Raw genomic sequence first — 24894 nt, 5'->3', positions numbered from 1 at the left:
TCGTGTTCTTTCGAAAGACGGTGTATCGATTTCTGAATTTCGATTTTGCTCTTTCGATGGTGGGCTCCCGTGGAGACACACCCAACAGATTTTATTTTATTTTTCCTGTAGCTTCTATTTGGGGCCCAGGTGGATGTTTGGCTCTGGGAGGAAGGAGTCAGGTGGAAAGCTGCTCATAGACCCTGCTGCACACTGTCTCCAGATAAGCTGCTTCCTGCTCCCATGGTACATCACTGAAAGAAAACTGATCCTTCCTCCTCCTTCGGCTAATCATGTAACATATGGGGAAAGGTCCCCACGGCAGGGAGAGGAAGACCCCGATGATATTTGTGCAGGCTGTGAATCAGGAACAGTACTCCAGAAATTCAATTTATATCCCAAAATGCTGCCTTCAGCACCTCCTTATGCCTCAGCTTGCCCATGTGTGAAATGGGAATAACCATAGAATCATAGCAGTTCAAGGGACCTCCTGAGGTCATCAAATCCAGCCCCCCAGCACTCAAAGTAAGAGAAAGTCCTGTCTAGGCATGTCACTGACAGGTGTTCATCTAACCAGAATTTGAATTATATTCTTATCATCCAACGTGCCTGAAGCCCCTCCCAGCTTGGTATCATTTGTAGTAGTGAGAGGGCCAGACAATCAGGCTTGGTGTGAGGCTAAAGGCCTACACAACTGTCAACGCCTAGCTAAAGGTTGATTCTACTCACAGAAATACAGGAAGGGACAGAGCTGGTAAGTAACAGGGCCTGAAAGCACCTAAGAGCACCCAGCACTGGGCACTCAGTGATATGGATAAACACATAAGGAAGGTAGCACATGTTGTATGGTGCCAAGACTCTCCTCTCACGTACCAGCTCAGCACCAGGACATTCTGACCCAAGTTCAGGACAGGGTCGGAATGACAGCGTGATGGACAGTGTTGTTTTGATGGTACCACTATCTCCGAGGTAATGGGTAAGATCCGGTTACATTAAGGGGGTGCCTTATTACAATGAAGGGGATGTACCTGGGATATGTAATGTGCACACAAGTTGTTTGTATCTAGGTATAAATGTGCAGGTGATCAGGACCACATTGACCTACCTGGGGAACAGAATGGGGCACTCCTGCCCCCTGGAAGCATGTGGAGTCTACTCTCAGGGACATGCATGTATTAGTGTAGAACTGCTGGCTTCCAAGCAGGTACACCCAGTGTGCTACAGCCCATGTGTCAATGACAATAAACGTGGTTCCAGTTCCTTTGTACTTCACTTGATCTGTGGTTATTGGGGGCTTCCAGATATCTGCTGCACTGGCTAACTGCAGAGCCAGCAAAGTAGTCAGAAGGGACCATGCGTGCAGCCAAAGGTTATCAATACTCTCTGGAGCAGAAGGGAGGCCGAGCATCAACCTGGTGATGACCCCTGACTACATCATTCACAAACTTTATAAGCATACTCTCTATGTCATTATCTAAATCATTCATGAAGTTATTGAATACAACTGGACCCAAGACTGATACCTGCGGCAACCAACTAGTCTCCACAGAGAACCCTTTCTCTGGGTTAACCCTTTACAGACATTCATTCGTGACAATCTCCAACTGTAATTTAATGATATCAGAGTACTTAACAGGATGTTTTGCAGGCTATTGGCTACACAGTTTTCCTTGCTCGCTTATGTGGACAGATGTAATGGTCATCCATCAAGTCACACCAAACTCCTCCTGTGATACCATATCTGACACAACTCCCAGTTCATACTAAATCCATAGAGAACACTTGAAGAGTCTCTTGCGAATCTCCTTCACTTTCACACTGTACACAATGGGGTTTAACACAGGGGGGACAAAGAGGTAGACATAGGGCATCAGAATGTGTAAAAGACGAGGGGCATTTTTCCCAAACCTGTGCATAAGAGACAGTGCAACTGTTGGGACATAAAAGAGTAAGACGGCACAGATGTGGGAGATGCAGGTGTTCAGGGCCGTGAGGCGCTGCTCATGGGATGCAATATTTAAAACAGTTTTCATAATTTTAATGTAAGAGAGGATGATGAACAGTGAGTCCAAGCCGTAAGTGATGAGAATGGCAAGCAATCCATAGATGTTATTAACGGTGGTGTCCGCACACGCTAGCCTCATCATGTCTGGGTGCAAGCAGTAGGCATAGGACAGGACATTGCTTTTGCAGACGGGCAGCCGTTTAATGAGAAAGGGAAAAGGGAGGACCAAACTGGAACTTTTAACGACGATGGCCAGCCCCATTCTCAGGATCCTGGGATTACTCAAGATGGCTGCGTAGCGCAGCGGGTTACAGATGGCAACAAAGCGGTCAAACGACATGGCCAGTAAAATCCCTGATTCCATGAAGGAGAAGAAATGAATGAAGAACATCTGGGCCAGGCAGGAGTCGAATGCGATAGCCGTGAAATGGAAGCAGAAGGTGCCCAGCACGGTGGGAAGAGTTGACAGAGACATACCAATGTCGTTGACTGACAACATGCAAAGGAACCAATACATGGGCTGATGGAGGCGCCGGTCTGCCCAGACAATGCAGAGAACAAGGGAGTTCCCAACAATGGCAGTCAGGTATAACACCAGGAATGGGACAGCGATCCAGTGGTAAACAGCTTCCTGGCCCGGGATCCCTGTCAGCTGGAATGTTCTGGGCTGGAAACTTGTGCTATTGAAATCTGTCATGATCAGCAGTCACTGTCCTGGCCAGCACCGAACACCCTGAGCAAAAGCAAAATGACACCGTGAATTACCTGAAGACCAGGTGACAGGGAAGAGACCTGCAGTTCCATAGTGACCTGCAGAATCCCAGTTCACAAGAGCCCTCTGTTATAGACTCACAAGGAATGGAACTGGAAGGGATCTCAAGAAGTCACCAAGGCCAATCCCCTGAACTTACAGCAGAACACGCATCATCTTGGTCTTCTCTGATAGAGGTTTCTCTGTCCTGCTCCTAAAAATGCCCAAGGATGATGTGAAGGATGGGGGGTGATACTACCCTTTTCTAGACATTCCAGCTGTTCTGTTAACTAAATTACCATAGACTTAAGGAATTACCATAGACAGTGGCCCCCTGAGAAATCTTCTGGAAGTGCTGGCAGGTCAGCAGGTGAGCTGGTGGGAAGAGAGGCTGAAATTTGAATTGGTAGTGGTAACTGGCTTGGCAGTCCTTTGTGTGGCCAGAGTAGGGATGAATAGAATTGTTCCGTAGCATCCATACCTAGAAGGGGCTGAATCATAGGACAACAGATGTGTGAGTAGAAGGGGGCATTCAGTCAGATGCAGTCAGATTTTTTGAGAGGACATGGTTGGTTTGTGGGACTTCTCAGCCTTATTGATGTACCCTCTACCCCTATAGACTGTATCTGCTTATTTGAATCCCAGGGAACAAATTCTCTGTGCTTTAATCTACCTTTTTCACTGACAGAGAGGTGGCTGTGTTAGTTTGTATTCTATCAAAACAAAAAAGCAGTCCAGTAGTACTTTAAAGACTAACAAAAGAATTGATTAGGTAATGAGCTTTTGTGGGACAGACCCACTTCTGGTCTGTTCTGGTGTTATGATCTGAAGAAGTGGGTCTGTCCCACGAAAGCTCATCACCATCAATTCTTTTGTTAGTCTTTAACGTGCTACAGGACTGCTTTTTTGTTTTGATACTTTTTCAGTGGCTCTGTAACACCTAGCAACAAGGTGTACTTAACAAGTAGGTCTTTTGGGGGTAAGAGTTTGGGATTAACCCAAGGAGAGACATCTCAAATGCCACCCCCTCTGTAGCCTGCCAGCTTATAAACCTTATAAAGTGCCAGACCCAGCTGGGAGAACTCAGGTTACTGAGCAGGGGTTGGCCCTACGGCTGCATCCACACTAGCAACTGGGGGTGATTTCCTGCTCCTGGCTGCACAGCCTGGCGAGCTCCCATCCCACCAGAGCATGGGAGCAGGGAAGAGCTGGGCTGTGCTAAGTACAAACCCTTGTGACCATTGGCCATGTACCTGCTGTGGCTCAGCCCTGCCTCTGGTCCCTGGCAAGAACCAGACAAGTGGCAATGCTGGTCACATTTGCCCTGGCTGGCTGAGAGTCTGTCTGCATCCGTCTGCTGAGCTGGCTCCTTGGGGGGCAGCCACAGGGAGGCAGCAGCAGGAGGGGGATGGGAAGGAAGTGGCTGGTGGGGACATATGCTGCATTCTAGCTCTGTTACCTGCGCCTTCCTGGGGTTTCTTTTCCCTTACAGCAGCTGAGTATGTGTGTCTGTGTGTTAATGAGGGTGTGTCTGTGTGAGATCACAACAGTCTCTCTGTGTGTATGTATGACACATGCCAGGCATAACCTGGAGATCTTAAATGTTCTAAAAACCAGAAAGGAGCCCTGTAAAAAGGGGTGTGTGTGTGTGTCATGGCTCCTTCCCCACTCTAGCAAGATAAATGCAGAAGTGGGGGCCAGCAAAAGTACCTCCAAAACCTTCTCTGCCAGGTTTTGGTATAAACTCCGCCCCCCAAAATCCTAAAAACCCTTAGAATGTGGGGATAAAATTCGCTGCCACCACCCAAGTAATCATAAGGAAACCAGGGAGAGACGACGTGGGAAATCTCAGCCCCAAAAGTGAAAACCAGGACACAGACATTAACCGATACCAGGTTAATAAAAAGAAAAAGAGAGAATTTTTATTATTACAACAATATTTGTGTTGGAAGCCTCATGACCAGATGGAAGGGTCACAAATTAAAACCCACGGGGAGTCTCCACCATGGGCCTAGGACTTAGTTACAAGGACGGTAAAAGAACATTTCTAAAAAGTGGACAGACATCAGACCCCACTTCCCAAAAAATAAAACAATAAAGCCTAACGGACTTATCTGAACTTTACCCTAGTTACAGAAGATTGGAGGGCCTGCTCTTGGAGGGAGATATTCTGTGTCTCTCTCCCTCATGGCTGAAAAGAAGAAGAAAGACCAGAGAACAGAAGATGGAGGAGCCAAAATTTAATTTTTACCTACATTCCTATAGGCCAACCCCACCTGGCTAAGGAGGTTAACCCTTTTACTCCCGGGCTGCTGGCTAATCCTCATGATCATGACAGGGGGTGAAAATCAAATTATGAAGGATGAATGAGAACCACAAGTGCAGAGGGTCAAACTTCAAATGGGGAAGGCACAAAATCAGCTCAGTCTAGCTCAGGCATTCCCAGTCTATGGTTCGAGACCCAAACGTGGGTCGCCATTAGATTTTCTACAGGTCAACAGCTGGGTGGCTCTGGGATGCATGTGGCTCCTGCCACTGTTCACTCCTCCAGCTCCCAGTCCCTGCCCTGCCACACTTAAATGGAACTCAGTTTAATTGGTTTAACAGATAGCAGGAGGGATCCGGCCATTAAACCAATTAAATTGAGTCCCATTTCAGCACAGCAGGGCAGGGAACTTCCACTCTGCAGGTGGGGAAAGGGAGTAGGAGGGCTGGGGAAAACTGAATTGGGGAGGCAGCACTGACCCATTGAAGGAGCAGAAGCAGCAGTGCATGGAGGTCGTGTGAGATTGGTGGTGGTTGAGGGATTGGGGCTGCAAGGGGTTTATGCCGGGGAGAAGGGGGGTATATTTTTCTCAGGGGAGAACCTTCCCCACCCCAGACCCCCATTTTGAATTGTCTTGGGTCACAAAGTCTTACTGAACTCTCAAAATGGGTTCCCGTCTCAAAAAGTTGGGAACCGCTGGTGTAGCTAGAGAGAAGCATAACAAGAAAGTATTCTGCAACTCTACTTAAAACAAGAGGGAGACCCTTGACAGGGTAGTTCTGTTGCCCAATGACAAGGGAAAAACTCTAACAGAAAATATGCATATGGCAGAGGTGCTTAATGACATCTTTGTTTTGGTAGTGACCAAGAAGGCTGGTGGTGATTGAATGCCTACAATAGTGAATTCTGGAAAAATCAGGTAGGTTGAGAAGTTAAAATAGACAAAAAACAGGTCATAAAGTAATTGGAAAAATTAGATACCTTCAAGCCACCAGGGGCTGATGAAATCCATCCTAACATTTTCAGAGATCTGATTGAGGTGGTATCTGTACCAGGAGCTATCATCTTTGAAATGTCATGGAAGACCAGAGACATTCCAGAAGACTGGAAAAAGGCAAATGTAGTGTCCATATATCAGAAGGGAAATAAGGACAACCCAGGCTATTCCAGACTCGTCATCTTAGCTTCTGTGCCAGGAAAGGTAATGAAGCAAATAACTAAAAAATCCATCTGCAAACATCTAAAAGATAATAAGATGAAAAGTAACAGTCAACAGGGATTTGTCAAGAATATATCACATCACTTCTTGGGGACTGTGTGCGGCAGCAGTAGACATGGTATACCTAGACTTCTGTGGACATTTCGTATAGTCTCAAATGACTTTCTTATAAATAAACGGGGAAAATGCAACCTAGATGAGGACACTCTAAGGAGGATGCATAACCAGTCTCAGACAGTAGTCATAGATGGTTAACAGTCTTACTGGGAGGGCGTAAGAAGTGGGAATCCCATACGGGTCAGTTGCGGGACCGGTTCTGTTCAATGCCTTCAGAAGGGATTTAGTTAATGGCATACAGAGGATGCTTAGCAAGTTTGCAGATGATATCAATATGGGAGGGGTTATAACTGCTTTGGAGGAGAGGGACATAATTCAAAATGATCTGGACAAACTGGAGAAACGGTCTGAGGTAAACAGGGTGACGTCGAATAAGGACAAATGCAAAGTGCTCCACTTGGGAAGGAACAATCAGCTTCACACATACAGAATGGGAAGTGACTGTCTATCAAGGAGTCCTGCAGAAAGTTCTGGGGATCAAAGTGGACCACAAGCAAAACATGAGTCAACTGTGAGACACTGTTGCCAAAAACCCCCGACACCATTCTGGGATGCATTAACTGGTGTGTTGTGAGAAAGACATGAGAAATGATTCTTCTGCCCCACCCTGCTCTGATTAGGCCTCAACTGGAATATAGTGTCCAGTCCTGGGCACCGTAGTTCAGGAAAGATGTGGAGAAACTTTAGAAAGTGCAGACATAAGCAACCAAAATGATGGCAGGCCTAGAGAACCTGACCTGTGAGGGACGGCTGAATGAGTTTGGATAGTTTAGTTTGGAACAGAGATGACTGAAAGGGGACATGAGAACAGTTTCCAAGTACCTGAAAGGGTTTTACAAGAAGGAAGAAGGAAATTATTTTTCTGAACCCCTGAGTGTACAACAAGATTCAGTGGTTTTAAGCTTCCCAGCTGTCAGGGTGGTCAAACACTGGCATAAGTTGCTTGGGGAGGTTGTGGAATCTCCATCACTGGAGATATTTAAGAGCAGGTTGGATAAGTATCGCACAGGAATCATCTAGAGGGAGCTAGGACCTGCTGTGAGGGCAGGGGACTGGACTTGATGACCTCTCGAGGCCCATTGCAATTCTGGGAGTCTAAGATTATGTGTTGAAATGTGCTCAGTCAGGTTGGGGGAAGCAGCACCAGGTCAGCCGGCAGAGGTGCTGGGCTGGGGGACATCAGGGAATAGCAGGGAGAACAATGAGAGATTTGGGGATGTGCCATTCCTGCCAGGGCCCGGTGCCCCAGAACCACCCACCTCATGCACCGGCCATCCCTCCAGTGCAGAGAAACACTAGCCAGTTGCAACGGGACAGATCCCTCCTCCTACAGCAGAGACGTAGGGCAGGGAACTCTCATGCAGGGCGCAGTAGATTTCCAACTGGAAAGACTCATCAGACTCCAGCCCTGCCCCTGCCCCGTCTGGCTGGCTGCTGGCTGGGAGTGGTGAGGACTTTGCTGAGCAGGCTGGACCCTGAGCTGATCTGTCCAGAGGAGACTTGCCTGGAACCAGCTAACCAGCCAGGGCAGAAGTTCCGCAGCAAGGCTGATAGCACAGAAATGTGTTTGGTGTTGTGAGGCTCATATCTCCCTCTGAAACTCAGCCCAGAGGGGTCAGACACTCACCCCCCACTCGCATTGCCCTGGACTCGCCGGACAGGATGTGACAATGATCTTCACCATGGAAGGAAAGAGCCTCCGGGCCCAGCCAGCCTGGAGTGCGCCGCAGACTGCCCGGCCGGGGGCGTGTTTATACGTTCTCCTGCAGCAGCTCCTGGGAGGTCAGCAGCCCCTGGGGAGGCAGGCAGGGCTAATCAGGTAGAGAAGCTACTTGCAGCTACTGGCTCATGCTGCTTCCAGCCATTGTCCTGCATAGGGACATAATAGTCGCCAGCCTGAGTCAGAACAATTCCATCAGGCCCAGGACAGATCAGGAAAGGGATCTTGGAGTTATAGTGGATAGTTCTCTGAAGACATCCATGCAGTGTGCAGTGTGCAGCGGCAGTTAGTAAAGCAAATAGGATGTTAGGAATTATTAAAAAAGGGATCGATAATAAGACAAAAGATATCATACTTCCCCTATATAAAACTATGGTACGCCCACATCTTGAGTACTGCGTGCAGCTGTGGTCTCCTCACCTCAAAAAAGATATATTGGCATTAGAAAAGGTTTAGAAAAGGGCGACTAAGATGATTAGGGGCTTGGAAGGGGTCCCATATGGGGAGAGGCTAGAGAGACTGGGACTTTTCAGTTTGGAAAAGAGGCGATTGAGGGGCGATATGATAGAGGTATATAAAATCATGAATGGTGTGGAGAAAGTGAATATAGAAAAATTATTTACCTTTTCCCATAATAGAAGAACTAGGGGACACCAAATGAAATTGATGGGTAGTAGGTTCAAAACTAATAAAAGGAAATTTTTCTTCACACAGCGCACAGTCAACCTGTGGAAGTCCTTGCCGGAGGAGGCTGTGAAGGCCAGGACTCTATTAGGGTTTAAAAAAGAGCTTGATACATTTTTGCAGGTTAGGTCCATAAATGGTTATTAGCCAGGGGTAAAGTATGGTGCCCTAGCCTTCAGAACAAGGGCAGGAGATGGATGGCAGGAGATAAATCACTTGATCATTGTGTTCTGTTCTCCTTCTCTGGGGCACCTGGCATTGGCCACCGTCGGCAGATGGGATACTGGGCTGGATGGACCTTTGGTCTGACCCAGTATGGCCATTCTTATGTTCTTATGTTCTTAGGGTCCTGTTGTCTGAAACTGACAATTTTTCAAGTGCTTCTTGCCCCGTTGTCCAGTCCCGGCTCTAGCACTCAGAGTCAGGAGCACTGGTGCATGCAGGTGCATCCCTGGCCATCCCAGGCAATGGTCCCCGGAAAGTCTTCTGAATCTTGTTTGAGCACAGTTGCCCTTTCAGCCTGTACAACATCCCCATGTAAAAACAGCCTGGAAGAAAGTCACCTTCCCACCTTGTCTTCCTCTTCCGTGGCAGGGGGAGTGGGTAACATTGCCAGTGCAGGGGTCAGATTCCCAGACACAGCCTCCTGCCAGCCTGAATCACTGTACAGTTTGCACCTCTCTCGTCTGGCACCCTTGGGACCAGACCGGTGCTGGACGAGAGAATGTGATGGACCATGGGAGATCAAGATCATCTAGCAGCACTTTCACTGCTTACTGAGCTCTAAGAAGACATTTAGGGATAAATTACAGTTAAATAATAGCACCAAACACTGAGCACCAGGGCTGGTGACTGGAAACCAACACTATGGAGCCACAGGATACGTGGTCACACTCACAATAAGTGGCTGTCTGGCGAACTAAAATCATGCTGGACGACAAATGTTGCCAGATGAGAGAGTTCCAGATTAGAGAGGTTCACCCTGTATTAACAGGAGTGTCAGAAGCAAGACATGAGCAGTTAATTATTCCATTTTGCTGTCTGTTGATTAGGCCTCAGGTAGAGTATCATGTCCAGATCTGGGATCCTTATTTCAGGAAAATGTGGATAAATTGAGGAAGTCCAGAGAAGAGCAGCAAAAATGACTAAAGGCCTAGAGAATATGACCTTCAGGGCAGTTAGGAAGAACTGGGTGTGTTTAGTCTGGAGAAGACGACTCAGGGGGAACATGATTACAGCTGTCAAGTATCCAAAGGCTGTGTCTACACTAGCCCAAAACTTCGAAATGGCCATTTCAAAGTTTACTAATGAAGCTCTGAAATACATATTCAGCACCTTGTCAGAATGCCGGCAGCTTCAGCACTTTGAAATTGACGCGGCTCGCCACCGCACGGCTCATCCAGATGGGGCTCCTTTTCGAAAGGGCCCTGGCAACTTCGAAATCCCCTTATTCCAAACAGCAGATAGCCATTTCGAAGTTTTGGGCTCTTGTAGACATAGCCAAAGTGTTGTAACAAGGAGAGAGAAAAAATGATCTCCGTGACTTTTATGATAGGACGGCTATGTCTACACGTGAACGCTACTTCGAAATAGCTTATTTTGATGTAGCGACATCGAAATAGGCTATTTCGATGAATAACATCTACACGTCCTCCAGGGCTGGTGCCGTCGACGTTCAACGTCGATGTTGGGCAGCACCACATCGAAGTAGGTGCTGTGGGGAAAGGTCTACACGCCAAAGTAGCACACATCAAAATAAGGGTGCCAGGAACAGCTGCAGACAGGGTCACAGGGCGGACTAGCGTTTCCGGGGTAACAGCTAGACACTCCCTTAAAGGGCCCCTCCCAGACACACTCAGCCTGCACAGCACACGGTTTGCAGAGCCATAGGCACGCACACCTTGAGCGATGCAGTCATGGACCCCCAGCAGCAGCAGCAGCAGCAGCCAGAGGTCCACACAGCCGCCCCTGCAGGAGCAGTGCTCGCCCTGCTCCATGCCATGCAGGAGGCAGCTGATCACATCCTAGCCACAGAGGAGGAGCTGCCCACAGGGGAGGAGGAAGCAACCCCAAACCCCGCAGCCCACCGCACCCCCCTCACCGCCTCACACGCCACTGGCTGTGGAGCTACCCCACTAGCACCAACTGGTGGGAGCGGCTGGTGCTCGGTGAGTGGGACGATGACTGCTACCTCCAGAACTTTCGCATGAGCTGGCAGACATTTCTGGAGCTCTGCCAGTGGCTCACCCTAGCACTGAGGCACCAGGACACCGCCATGCGGCGTGCCCTCAGTGTGGAGAAATGGGTCGGCATTGCTGTCTGGAAGCTGGCCACTCCAGACAGCTATCGATCCATGGGCCAGCAGTCTGGCGTCGGTAAGGCCACCATCGGGGCTGTCCTCATGGAGGAAAGAGGACCCACGGGGGGAGGGCGAGGCAGCCCTGGCAGGGAAGGGGAGCCCTGGAAGGGGAGGGCCACACACACCCTGCACACCCCTCATTGTTGCTGACCCATGTGCTTCCCCTGCAGGTCTTCCGCGCCATCAACGCCCTGCTCCTCCACAGGCTCGTGAGGCTTGGGGACCTGGATGCCGCCATCGCTGGGTTTGCCACCCTGGGCTTCCCCAATTGCTTCTGGGCTCTGGATGGGCTCTGGATGGGATCCCCATCCGCGCCCCGGAGCACAGTGGAGGACGCTACTTAAACAAGAAGGGCTATCACTCAGTGGTCCTCCAGGCCTTGGTGGACAACCGGGGCTGCTTCCTGGGCATATATGTGGGCTGGCCTGGCAGCACCCACGATGCCCGGGTATTCCAGAATTCGGGCCTGTGTCGCCGGCTGGAGGCAGGGACCTACATCCCCCAGCAGGAGATCCCTGTGGGTGACACCACCATGCCCCTCTGCATCATCACAGATGCGGCATACCCCTTCTGGCCCTGGCTCCTGCACCCTTACATGGGCCTCCTGTCAGCCAGCCAGGAGCGCTTCAACATGTGCCTGAACCACACGCGCCAGGTGGTGGAGCGCACATTTGGCCACCTCAAAGGGCGCTGGAGGTGTCTCCTCACCTGCCTTGATGCGGGCCCCACCAACATCCCCCAGATTGTGGGCGCGTGCAGCACCCTCCACAACCTCGTCAAGAGCAAGGGGGAGGCCTTCTTCCAGGGATGAGCTGTGGAGGCTGGCAGGGCCAATGTGCAGCCACCCGTTGCCCCCAGTTGCCAGGTGGACCCCGAAGGGACCCGGGTCTGGGAGGCCGTGCGGGCCCAGTTCGACGAGGCCGTGGGGTGAACACTGGCAGGCCCCCCACTGCACTCCCCCCATCCTCCACAACACTCCCTGCTTCTATGCCCACACCACAGAGCACCCAAGAGCACCCGCCCCCCCGCCAACTGAAGGGGATATGTACAAAGGGGGAGGGGGTGGCCACATCCTGGGCCCCATACCCCCTAATGGCACAGGTTGCTGACCCTGAAGTATAGCAATCTCCAGTTCTTACATATACTTTTCACCAACAGATCTCAAGGTGAAAGGCTAAGGAGGGCACAGTCAAGAGCCCATTTTATAGATGGGAAAAGTGAGGCACAGGAAGATGAACTGACTCATTTAAGGTCATACATGATGCCTGTGGCAGAGCTGGGACTTGTATCTTGGTCGCCTGATGCCCAGCCTCGTGTGCACTCCCCTAGGCCATGCTGCAGGGTATGGCAGGGAGGTCAAACACTGCAGGATTCGGGAGATTTCGGATGTTAGTGATGGATCCCTCACAGGCAGGTGTGGGTCGAGGCAGTGCCGGACACATAGAGGCCACGTCTCGACCAAGAGTGCCTGGTGTCCCCATGTCAGAGCTGGGATGTGGGATGTCTGAGCATCCAAGACAGCCTCACAGCAAAGCAAGAGTCCAGCATCAGGAGAGCAACAGAGTCAGACTGCCAGGAGGTCAGGCCCTGGGAGCGGAAACAGGAGCCACACAGCACCCAAACCAGAGCACAGGGAGGTGCCGGGTCATGGCAATCATGGCCCCTGGCATCCAGCCCAGCAGGCTCCAGAACTAAGGCCCCGCTGCGGGGGTTCAGCTTCTGGCCTAGCAATGGCTGGCAGGTGGGGACATAGCAGTACCTCAGAGCCCTGTGACTGACATGCCTGACCTGTGGTCCCTGACTCCCAGACAATTACGGGAGCAGAGTTAAATCTGTGCTGCCAGAGGAATTCTCTGACTTGGCCCCTGGCTGACAGAAGCCATCAGGGCCCCCTGCGACTGGGGCACCAATGGGCCAGTTCCAGGGAGAACCTGAATGGTGGGACTGGAGGGACTGTGGCTGTGGGGGGGGGTTAGTCAGTCCAGTCTCTGCGCTCAAGGCAATTGTTCCCCAGAGCAGCTGCTGATGTGCAGGGGCTGCGGTTTGGCTGCAGGGCCCTGGAACGGGGAGACGGCCCCATCTCTGAGAACAGCCGCAGGGCTGTTCCTCACAGTTGTCGCCACCCGTAAAGGTGAGCGGGAGGGGGCGCGGCGCAGAGCAGTGCGTGGGGCGGTGGGGCTGGGGAAAGGCTGGGGCAGGAGCAGGGCCTGGCAGGCAGAAGGCAGTGGGGGAGGGGGCTCAGGGGATGAGGCAGTGTGAGGGTTGGGGCTCCGGGAGCTGACGGGGGAGGTCTGGGGCAGGGGGAGGGGATGGCCGTGCCTTGGCGGAAGGGCAGCGTGGGGGAGCAGGCACTGGTGGCTGCTACGCTCTCAGAAGTCTCCCGTTGCTACTGTTTGGTGCCCAGCTCGAGCCACCCCGGCCTGGTGTTTCACAGCTGCTGAGCACCGCCAGCTGCAGTGCTCGTGAATGGCGCTGTGAGAGCTCAGCACCGCTGCAAATCAGGGCTGAGGTGCGTGACAGGGCAGGTGCAGAGTAAAGACACCCCTAAGCCGCAGGGAACTTTTGGAAAGGGCCAGCTGCAGAGATAAGTAAACATCGGCGCTCCCAGGGTGTAGGAGCTGAGGGCCAGATTCTTCAGAAGAACCTGTGAGAACATCTGATGGGACAACCGTCCCTGTGCGTACTGAGCCACACCCTGATCTCTGCCACAAGGCGGCTTGAGGCCTGGGCCAGGTGTGACAAGCTGTCCTTTGTCCTGAAGTCCAGTAACTGAGGATGGGTTTGATACTCAGAGAAATGTTCAATCCCTTTTTGAGACTTGCCAAGTTCTTGGCCTCAACAAAATGCTGCAGCCATGAGGTGCACAGCGCGACTGCCTGGAGTGCGGGAAAATATTTCCTCTAGCCATTTTTATTTGCTGATCTTCTCTTCTACACCTGTGCGTTGCTCTTTTGTACCGAGAGGAAGGGCAGCACCTGACTTATTCTATCCCAATTCCTGTCTTACATTCAATTATCTAGGCAGACACGGGGGTGGGAAACTTCTGTGGGTGAGACAGCATCATGGGCCATGTCTCTGGGTTTGTGAACTGCACCTGGCACGGCACAGCCGAATACAGGGGTTAACGCAGCGTTACGCAGAACAACGTGAGCTCCGTCAACACCTTGTAGGTAAATGACAAGGGCACCTCAGTGTCTCGCCCCTGTGAAGTGGAGGCCCCACTGCCTAAGCCCTGACTGGCTCCTCTCACAGCCCAGTGCCCCAAGGAAGCCATCCGTCACCTCCCGTCTCTCACACTGCACTTGGGAGCAGGGCTAATAAAAGCACTGATTTGGCTGAGACGACTGGAGAGTTCACTCTCCCCTGCCCCTGATACCCTGACACAGCCAGTTGTCTCTGTCCATGGGCAGGGTATTGCTCTATGTTGTCAGGTTTCTGCAGCTACCTCTGAGTGGGGACAACTGGCTGCAGTTGTGTCCTAGGATTTTTCATTGGTCACCTGCGGATGGAGCCGGGCTGGACAACTGAGCCTGGTTGTAAATCCCCTACTCACCATGCCCTGAACTGCTGCCTGCACATGTGTTCTGCAGCTGATACTAATCTTAGTGAGTCATGAGGTCCCTGCACACCCCATTCTGTTATGTCTGTGTGTGGAGTGGAGAGTTCTCAGGTCAGAGCTGAAAGTCGTTTTCAAAGTCAAAGGAACAATTTGCCAGGGGCCTCAGTATCACGAGTACCTTTTAAAATCATGTACCAAACAAGAACTGATCAGATATGACAAGGGAGAGCAAAGGGTTAATTCTCGGCTGCCCTTCCCCACCTGCGCCAGTCCCACAGGCCAGGTCCCTGGGGCTCCCTGCTGGCTCTGAGACCCCCTGGGAGTCCCAGGGCAGCTGTATAAACATCCCTGAACCTCAGCCCCACTCAGTGCAGATTCTCCACCACCTGCAGCTCCCGACCGAGTCCCAGGCAGCGACTGCTCATCCCCAGCTGGGGCAGGAGCCTGGTGAATCCTTGGCAGGGAATGAATCTGTCCGGGGCGGCCGCACACACCTGACACCGAGTCAGTGTTGGAAGGGGGTGAGCTAGACTGGGGCTGCCTCACTCTGACTGCAGGGGCAGGACGGCAGCCCCTGGCACTGAGCCAATGCCCCCGGCCCTGCGCTGAGGGGCCGTGTCAGGACGAGGGCGCCGGGTTACACTGACCCTCACCCGCGCACGTCACTGGGGCTCTGGCTGTTGAACTCAGCGGCTCTGGGCTGGGCCGTTGTTGGTTATCAGGACAGTTCAGAGGAAACCTCCTTTGAAATCTTCTCCAGTCTTGTGACATCCTCACCCCAAATCCCCAGGCTGCACTCAGGGAAACTTCCCTCAGGTCCATAAGGGGCTCAGGGCTGGGTTCAGCGCGGTCACAGAAATTGATTGTTGTTCAGGCGGAGTCTGAGCAAACTGTGGTGCTCAGGAGCAACTGAGTAGAAAAGCTGCTGTGAGCCCGATGTTCTCCTGCCTGCAGCTGTAGTTCTTTGTCGCAGGGCTACGGACATGGCTGAGCTTCAAGAGGTGCCTTGGCACAGCTGCAGTGACGTAGTGTGTTCATGCAGACAGCCTAAGCCAATGGGAGCAGGTTCTCCTCATGACAGAGTTAAAACTAGGCCTCACCAGCCAGCAGCCTTATAAGAAGGCATCCACAGCAAACACAGTGGGCAGTGAACAGGAGCAGCTAAGAGGCAGTTTGCCTGGGAAAGCAGCATCCATGAGGAGCTCAGGTGAGTGTGACTTTCGGTGAGGGTGGGCTGCTTTGTGAGCTGGTGGGTTGAATATCTGTCTGTGTGCCTGAGCATTTGTTGAACAAAGAGGGACAGTTTGAAAGTGCGTTTGGCAGTTTGATTAGTTTGCAATGTGTGAATTGGGAGAGCTTTGTTCCAGGCGGACCTTCAAGGGCTGATTAGACTGGGGACAAGGCTTTGAGCGAGGCATAGCCAGTCAGCAGCCTTGTAAGAAGGCAGCCACAGCAAACAGAGTAAGCAGTGAACAGAAGCAGCTAACAGGGAGTTTGACTCGGAGTTCACCTTGGTGGGAACCCCATTCCAGTTGTCACTTTTTTATAGGTTGTTTCTCTTGTTCCCTTCATGGAAACACTAGAAACATCTCAGGGATCTCTGAAAAGGGGGAAAATGGACAATGACATGACTAGTGACAAGTCTGCTGTTGTGACCTACCTGTCATGTGCTACGTTTGTCTTCCTCCCGGACGATAGACAGAATTTTGTATGTCCCCAGTGCAAGCTGGTTGCCATTATGGAAGACAAGGTTAGAGGACATGAGGTGCAAATATCAATCCTCAGGTCCATCCAAGAGTTTGAAGACTTTCTGGGTAGAAGGCACCAAATAATACTGCAGGAACAGATGATTTTTCAAAATTAGGAGGAGAACTGGAAGCATGTTACCTCCAGGAGAAGAAAACCAGTTCAAATCTCTACAGTTCCAGTGGAGTTACATAACCGCTTTCAGCTTCTGTACACAGGTGATACGGTGGAGATAGCTGGGGCAGATACCTCCCAGAGAATGGATCAGAAGACCGTCGGACTGTAAGGCATGTGATGCACAGCCCTAGGGATGGGGGTTCTACAACCACCACCCCTAAGAGAAGAAAAAGGATTTGGTTACTTTGACAATGGGATACTCTTTTGTGAAGAAGGATGGCTTAGAGGAGATGGGATCCACCTAACAAAAAGAAGAAAGAGCATGTTTTTGGGCAGGCTTGCAAACCTTGTGAGGAGGCTTTGAAACTAGGTTCATCGGAGCATGGTGACACAAGCCCTGAGGTAAGTGAGGAAGGAGTAGGGAACAACAAAGTAGGATTCCTGAGTGAAGGGGAGAAAGTGGGCCAGTCAGCCACTTTTCTCAGGTGCGTGGCCACTAATGCAAGGAGACTGGGAAAAAAAACAGGAAGAAGTAGAGGCAATGGAGCAGTCAAAGTTTATGAAGAGGTTAGAATAATGGAAACTTGATGGGATGTATCAGAGGGGTAGCCATGTTAGTCTGGATCTGTAGCAGCAACGAAGGGTCCTGTGGCACCTTATAGACTAACAGAAAAGTTTAGAGCATGAGCTTTCGTGAGTTAACTCACTTCTTCAGATGCTGGTCATGGGATGGGATGATTTGCATAACTGGAGAATGGTCACGGACAGGTATAAACTGTTTAGGAAGGCAGACGGGGAGAAAAGGAGGAAGAGTTCTGCTCCAAGTGAGGGAGCAGTGTAATTGCTCTGAGCTCCAGTATAAGGAGGGAGAAAAGCCGGTTGAGGATCTTTGGGTTGAGCTCAGAGGCAGAAGTAACAGACCTGGGCTGCGTCTACACGTGCACGCTACTTCGAAGTAGCGGCACTAACTTCGAAATAGCGCCCGTCACGTCTACACGCGTCGGGCGCTATTTCGAAGTTGAAATCGACGTTAGGCGGCGAGACGTCGAAGTCGCTAACCCCATGAGGGGATGGGAATAGCGCCCTACTTCGACGTTCAACATCGAAGTAGGGACGTGTAGACGATCCGCGTCCCGCAACATCGAAATAGCGGGGTCCTCCATGGCGGCCATCAGCTGGGGGGTTGAGAGATACTCTCTCTCCAGCCCTTGCGGGGCTCTGTGGTCACCGTGGGCAGCAGCCCTTAGCCCAGGGCTTCTGGCTGCTGCTGCTGCAGCTGGGGGTCCGTGCTGCATATACAGGGTCTGCAACTAGTTGTTGGCTCTGTGTATCTTGCACTGTTTAATGAAAGTGTGTCTGGGAGGGGCCCTTTAAGGGAGCGACTTGCTGTTGAGTCCGCCCCGTGACCCTGTCTGCAGCTGTGCCTGGCTCCCTTATTTCGATGTGTGCTACTTTGGCGTGTAGACGTTCCCTCGCTGCGCCTATTTCGATGTTGGGCTGAGCAACGTCGAAGTTGAACATCGACGTTGCCAGCCCTGGAGGACGTGTAGACGTTATTCATCGAAATAGCCTATTTCGATGTCGCAACATCGAAATAAGCTATTTCGAAGTTGGGTGCACGTGTAGACGTAGCCCTGCTGTGTTAGTTGGTGTCTGCTACAGACCTACAGATGAGGGAGATGAAATAGATGAGGATTTTCTCTTCAGAGAAATAAGAGAAGCTTCCAAATCACAGACACAGGTTCTCCTTGGAGCCTTTAGTCATCCAGACGTTTGTTGGAAGACCAATACAGCAGCACACAGAGAGTCCAGAAAGTTTTTGGAGAATGCTGGGGATAACTTCTTGGTACAAGATCTGAGCGAACTGACCAGGGGCCATGCACAACTTGACCTGCTGCTCCCAAACAGGGAAGAAGTAGTAGGAGAAACAGAAATGGGTGGCAACCTGGGCTGCAGCGATCATGAAATAGTAGATTTCAGGATCCAGAGAAAATGAAGAAAGATGAGCAGTAACATCCAGACCCTTGATTTCAAGAGAGCAGACTTGGACTCCCTGAGAGAACTGATGGGCAGGATCCCCTTGGAAACAAAGATGAAGGGGAAAAGAGTTCACGAGAACTGGCAGTATTTTAAAGAAGTCTTACTGAAGGCACAGGAACAAACCATCCCGCTGCATAGTAAGAAATGCAGACATGGTAGGTAACCAGCTTGGCTTAACAGGGAGATCCTTGGTCAGCTTAAACTCCAGAAGGATGCACACAAGAAGGAAATATGGACAGTTGACGAAGGAGGAATATAAATATACGGCTGGAGAATGCCAGGCAGTAATCACGAAAGGGAAAGCACATTGGGAACTGCAGTAGGCAAGGGGATGTGAAGGGTAACGAGAAAGGTTTCTACAGGCATGTGAACAATGTGCGGATTATGAGAGGTGTGGGTCCATTATTGGATGAAAGAGGTAAACTAGTGAGAGATAATGTAAGAACATCTGTAATACTTCTTTTTCTGTGTGTGTACTTCAGTCTTCATGGGCCAAGACTAGACAATGAATTATGGGAAGGCGGAGGGAAGTTCTCAGTGGGGAAAGAACGAGCTAAGAACAAATTAGAAAAACCAGATATGCACAGATCCCTGGCTCTGGATTTAATGCACCCAAGGGTACTGTGGGAATTGGCCGATTTCATTGCTGAGCCTTTGGCCTTTATATCTGAAGTCTCTTGGATATCAGGAGAGATCCCAGATGACTGGAAAAAGGCACATGTAGTGTCCGTCTTTGACGAAAAAGGAAAGAAGTTCAATGCAGGGAACTATAGACTGGTCAGCTTTACCTCAGTCCCTCGGAAAATAATGGAGGAGATCCTCATGAAATCCCTTTTGGAGCTCTTGGAAAAGGGGAAAGTGATCAAAAGTAGTCAAGATGGATTCACCAAAGGCAAGTTATAATTGACCAATTTGATTCACTTCTATGATGAGGTAACATTCGCTGTGCACATGGGGAAGTCACTGGATGTGATATATCTTGACTTCAGCAAAGATTTGCTACAGTCTCCCACAACATTCTCACCATGAAGTTGATAAAATATGGATTGGATACATACATTAGAAGATGAATAGAAAGCTTTCTTGACGTTGGGACCCAATTCGTAGAGGTCAATGGCTCAATACCTGGATGGCAGTAGGTTTCAAGCGGGTGCCTCAAGGGTCAGTTCTGGGGCAGGTATTGTTCAACATCTTAATGACCTGGAGGAGGGACTGGACGAAAATGATTAAGGAGCTGGAGTACATGACGTAAGAGGTGAGACTGAGGGATTTTTGCTTATTTAATTTGCAGAAGAGAAGACGGAGGGGTGATTTAATAGCAGCCTTCAACTTCCTGAAGGGGACCTGGAAAGAGAATAGAAAAAGAAAACTAGTCTCAGTAATGAAAAATCCAGAACGAGGAGCAATGGTCTGAAGTGACAGAATGAGATAAGTAGGCTGGATACGAGGAAAAACTACTTCACCAGTACGTTGCTAATTTTCTGGGTTGCGTTGCCCAGGGCTGTGGTGGAAGCTTCACCACTAGAGGTTTTTAAATCCCCGCTAGACATAGTCATCACTGGGATAACTTAGTGGGGGTTGATCCTTCTTGGGACATGGATCTTGACTCAATGACTTCCTGGAGTCCCTTTAGCCCTAGGAGTCTATGATTGTATAATTCCATGAAAACTTCTCCCTTACAGGCCCTAGTTGTGTCTACACAGGGTGTGGGGTTGGTGTCAGAGTGTTGCTCAGGTGTGTGAATTATTCACATCTGTGAACAATGGAACTATCACGGTATAGGTTTGTAATGCAGCACAGAGCACCCTGGAGAGTCACCCACTTGTTTATTGGCCAGTTCCTGAGAAAAAAAACCACTATGGTAATCTGTGGAGTATTTTGAGTTCAGAGTGATTAGTGTAAAACCAGGGTAAAGAGGAGGAACGAGGCTAGTGCTGGCTTTATTGCACTTTTAGAGCCATGGCTCGAATGTGGAGAGAGAGTGCAGGAAAAATACATAGGAGAGATTCTATTGTGGAATGGAACCAGAGGAGCAGAGCACCCTGTTTAACTCGGGGCTGTAAATGTCTAAAGCACCTTCCTTCATTGGGAATGGGGATGTTCTGTAGTAGGAGAGTGTGTTTGGGTTCACAGTCCCACCCGAGATATAACTGTCACACAAGGAGGAGTTTCTTGGTTTCTCTGATTCTCTCACCAAATACATTCCAGTCCTGGCTGACACTCCAGTTCTCACTGATTTTTTATTTTCCTTTTAGCTCCAGGAAATTGAATAGAAGCTCCACGGGATGGTGGATGATGGCAGCCAACAATCAGACCTTTTATGTTCCTGTAAACTTCATCCTGACCGGCATCCCAGGTACAGAGGAGTCTCATACCTGGATCTCCATCCCCTTCTGCATGGTGTACCTTGGAAGTCTTTTGGGGAACTCCCTACTCCTATTCATCATTGTAACAGAACAGAGCCTCCATGAGCCCATGTACCTCTTACTCTCCATGCTGGCTGCTGCTGATCTGCTATTATCGAACACGACAATGCCCAAGATGCTGGCTGTTTTCTGGTTTAGAGACGGTGACATTTCTTTTGCTGCCTGCTTGACCCAGATGTTTCTCATCCATTGCAGTTTTCTCATCGAGTCCGGCATCCTGCTGGCCATGGCGTTTGATCGGTATGTTGCCATCTGTGACCCCCTTAGATACACCACCATACTAACCAAGCTTGTGATTGGGAAAATAGGGCTGGCGGTTGTTACTAGAAGTTTCTGTATCATTTTCCCTGTTGTTTTTCTTGTGATGAGGCTGAAGTTCTGCAGAACCATCTTTGTGCCACACACCTACTGTAAGTACATGGCCATATCCCGTCTGGCCTGCGAGGACATCACAGTCAACTTTTGGTATGGCATAATTGTGGCTATTTTAGTAATCAGCTTGGATGCTCTGCTAATTGCTGTGTCTTATGTACTCATCCTCAGGGCTGTCTTCCAGCTCCCATCCAAGGACGCCCGGCTGAAGGCCCTACGCACCTGCAATTCCCATGTCTGTGTCATATTGATGTTCTACACACCATCCTTTTTCTCCAATGTTGCATACCAGTTTGCGCAAATCATCCCCAGTTATATGCTTAACTTGCTTGCCAACCTCAATGTGCTTGTTCCTCCCATGTTAAACCCCATCATTTATGGGGTGACAACAAAAGAGATCCTGAAATATGTAAAGAAAGTATTTTACAGAGGCTGCAAAGGAGGGCTCCTGCTGAACTGAAGGAGATAAAGGAGATAAAGGCCTTGTGATTTAAAAAATCTCACCGGGTGTTCGTTGGAATGGTCATTGCTATGTATTTTCACTGTGCGAGCTTGAAAGATTCTTTTATCATGAACAGACTTTGGTCCACTGAAAGAAACTTCCTAATCCAAATTTCCTATCTTGTCCCCTGCAGCTGATGTGGCTGGAATAAGGTTGCACATTTGTACAAAAGCCAACCAGAGCAAGTGAGTCTGCTGCTAACCTGAAGGGAAACAGCAAAGGAAGAAAAACCAATGGCAAAATGACTGTGAGGGAGACCATGTGTGTGCATCTCCTATGTCACAGTCTGTATGTGAGATAGACTCTTGAGGGGAACAGAACTGCATCCAACAGGGCTATGTCTTGAGCCACAGGGAAGTGCATGGGGCAGCATGCAGGGAAACTATAGTTAGAGTCCTAGAATTGTAGGGGTGGAAGAGGCCAAAGGATGTCATCGAGTCCAACCCCCTGCTCAAAGCAGAACCAGTTCCCACAAAGTTATGCCAGCCCATCCTTAGTCAAGCTGGGACTTAATTAACTCTCCAGATGGGGCTTTTGCGACCTCTCTAGGTAGCCTAGAGAGGTGCTTCACCACCTGCCTGGAGATATATTTTTTCCAATATCTAAGCTAGACCTCCCCCATTGCAATATGAGGCCATTGCTCCTCATTCTGTCATCTGTCACCGTTGAGAACATCCTTTCCCCATGATCTCTGGAAACCACTTCAGGTATTTGAAGGCTGCTGACAGTTCCCGCCTCGCTCATCTCTTCTGTTTACTGAATAAGACTGAGTTCCTCAGCCTTTCCCCATAAGTCATGGGCACCAGCCCCCTCATCTTTTCGGTTTATGTTTGTTTGTTGTCCTCCACTAGAGTCTCTGGAGTGAATCTTCATCCTTTTTGTAATGGCGAGGGAGGGGGCATAATTGGACACAGTTTCCAGATGTGGCCTCACCTGTGCCTAATAAAGGGGAATAATATTCCCTTGATATGGTGGCACAGCTCCTACTAATGCAACACAATACGCCATCAACCTTCTAGGCTACAAGGGCACACTGGTGACTCATGTCCGTCTTCTCATCCACTGACGTACCCAGGTTCTTCTTCTGCAGAACTGCTGCGTAATCAGTTAGTCCTCAAACTGTAACAGAGGTTTTACAGTTTCAACCACTCGCCCCTATATAGACCCCAGCAAATTGTATTTGGTTAAAGCATCTTCCACAAAGTTTCCTTCTCGGTGTCACTGCTTTGCTGGCCTCAGTTCCCTTTTCTGCACACTATACACCATGGACCTTGCCTTTGGCTGCCTTATGGCATATTTTACACGGAAGGGTCCAGCTTACAGAGGCGGATCTTATTCCTTTCTCTACAAAGATGGTTTCAGGGGTTGTCTGGGTAGGGCAGAGGTTCAAGGGGAGGGAGGGGGAGTGCAGCCTGGTGCAGTGTAGAAAGAGTTAATTGTCACTGATTTATCCTGTGCAAAACAACGTTGTGCTGCTGATATAACATACTGATCCCAGCCTTGGAGTCTTCTTCAGCCTTCTGTTAAAGTCACATAAACAATCCAGGAAGCATTTATTTTCTTTTAGTCCCACCTTCCATTCCTGCAGTTGCAGAGAAAAAATGTCTCAGGAGTCTAGAGAATGACCTGTACTGGGTCAAAACAATACTCCATCCCCTCTAGTACCATGACTCCATTAGTGGCCAGTAGCAAGTGTCGGGAGTGGGGTGTAAACAGAAGAGGGCAGATGTAGTGAGATCTGTCCCTGTCTTCCCCTCTGGCTTCTGGCATTCAGACATTTTGGACAACTGGAAGCATATAATTGTATTCCTGACCCTCTTGGCCAAGAGCCATTCATGGACCTCTCCTCCATCGAGCTCCCAAATTCTTTTTTGAACCCAGTTGTACTTTTGATCATTGCAGCATCCCATGGCAATTCGTTCCACAGGTTACTGCTGTATTGCATGATGTAAAGCAATGTGTGGCCCATGAGATATTTTGTTTACCATTCTCCATGCATCGGGTTGACAGATTCCACTGGTTTCCAGCCAAGATTTTTTCTTCCCCTTTCTGGTATTATTAAAGTAATGTTCTGCTGCGCACCTACATCATATGTTAGGGTGAGAATTTGCGTTTCATAGCCCATCTGCGTCATACATGAAGCTTGGTTTACATGCTTTGTTTATTTGCTGCGTAGTGTGCTTTGTCTGTTTGCTATGCTTTAGAATCATTTAAAATCAAACTTATCATTAATAAATGGATTTTTTGTTTGTCTAAAATTTGTATATGGCACCAGATGTTATCATTTTGGGTTTATAATCTCGAGGGCACAAGTGTCTGAGAAGCTGAGGGTGACTGTGCTATAGCCTTCCCAGCTGGTCTGTGACGCCGCATATAAAAGCAGATGGATGCCCTAAGGGACTAAGAAACTAAATACCCAACAGTGGGTCCTTTGCTCCCGGGCAAAGGTAGGCTGTGTACGTTCTCTCTCGTATGGGAAAAATGGGCAATTTCTGGCCTAATCCCTCACCTGATTGGCTCACAACAGATCTCTGCCTAACCCTTTTACTTCAGGAGCAACTCACAATCAGATTTAGCCACGGTGTGGGGGAAAAAGGAAAAAGAAAAACTGCTGTAGGGGTTAAAATTTTTACTTTTCCACAATAACCAGACCCCAGTCTGTGAGAGGAAATGAGGGGGTCATCTGTACCTCTTTGAAGTTGTGACCTTGTCACTTAGAGACAATTTACCCTGAAGACTCCTTTGTTTTGGTCATCATGTATCTTTGTTGGGTAAACTGAAGTCAGCAGAGCTGGTGTTTGCAGACAGATCTCAGGATAACTTGGCTGAGACTTTGGTATGTTAAAGAAGACAATTAATTACCAAACTATCTAAACAAACTGTGTAAAAAGGCCTGAAAACTGATTCTCAGGGCTCCCACTTCTCTGGAAGCTGGCAGCTTGTATATATGCAAATAAATTTTCCTTTTGGATCTCTCTCTTGCCTCACTGCTTTGACCTCCAGCCTCGGACCTTTGGGGAACTCTGTACCCC

The 24894-nt window shown here is 49.6% G+C and overlaps 2 protein-coding genes across 2 annotated transcripts; one reads left to right on the top strand and one right to left on the bottom strand.

The window, feature by feature from the left end:
- Positions 1-1742: 1742 nt before the first annotated feature.
- Positions 1743-2681, bottom strand: LOC142007601 (olfactory receptor 51I1-like). Its single transcript, XM_074984290.1, has one exon. The coding sequence runs from the start codon at positions 2679-2681 to the stop codon at positions 1743-1745; it is 939 nt and encodes a 312-aa protein (XP_074840391.1).
- Positions 2682-20854: 18173 nt separating this feature from the next.
- Positions 20855-21820, top strand: LOC142007600 (olfactory receptor 52B2-like). The gene has a single exon (XM_074984289.1). The coding sequence runs from the start codon at positions 20855-20857 to the stop codon at positions 21818-21820; it is 966 nt and encodes a 321-aa protein (XP_074840390.1).
- The last annotated feature ends 3074 nt before the right edge of the window (positions 21821-24894 follow it).

Source organism: Carettochelys insculpta, chromosome 1, assembly GCF_033958435.1.
Source record: "Carettochelys insculpta isolate YL-2023 chromosome 1, ASM3395843v1, whole genome shotgun sequence".
NCBI lineage: Eukaryota > Metazoa > Chordata > Testudines > Carettochelyidae > Carettochelys > Carettochelys insculpta.
The sequence above is the reverse complement of the archived record's forward strand: the minus strand, read 5'-3'. Positions and strand labels throughout refer to the sequence as shown.

What these genes read in the sequence shown, in the direction of transcription:
- LOC142007601 (XM_074984290.1), bottom strand. Translation starts at nt 2,681, where the DNA reads ATGACAGATTTCAATAGCACAAGTTTCCAGCCCAGAACATTCCAGCTG.
- LOC142007600 (XM_074984289.1), top strand. Translation starts at nt 20,855, where the DNA reads ATGATGGCAGCCAACAATCAGACCTTTTATGTTCCTGTAAACTTCATC.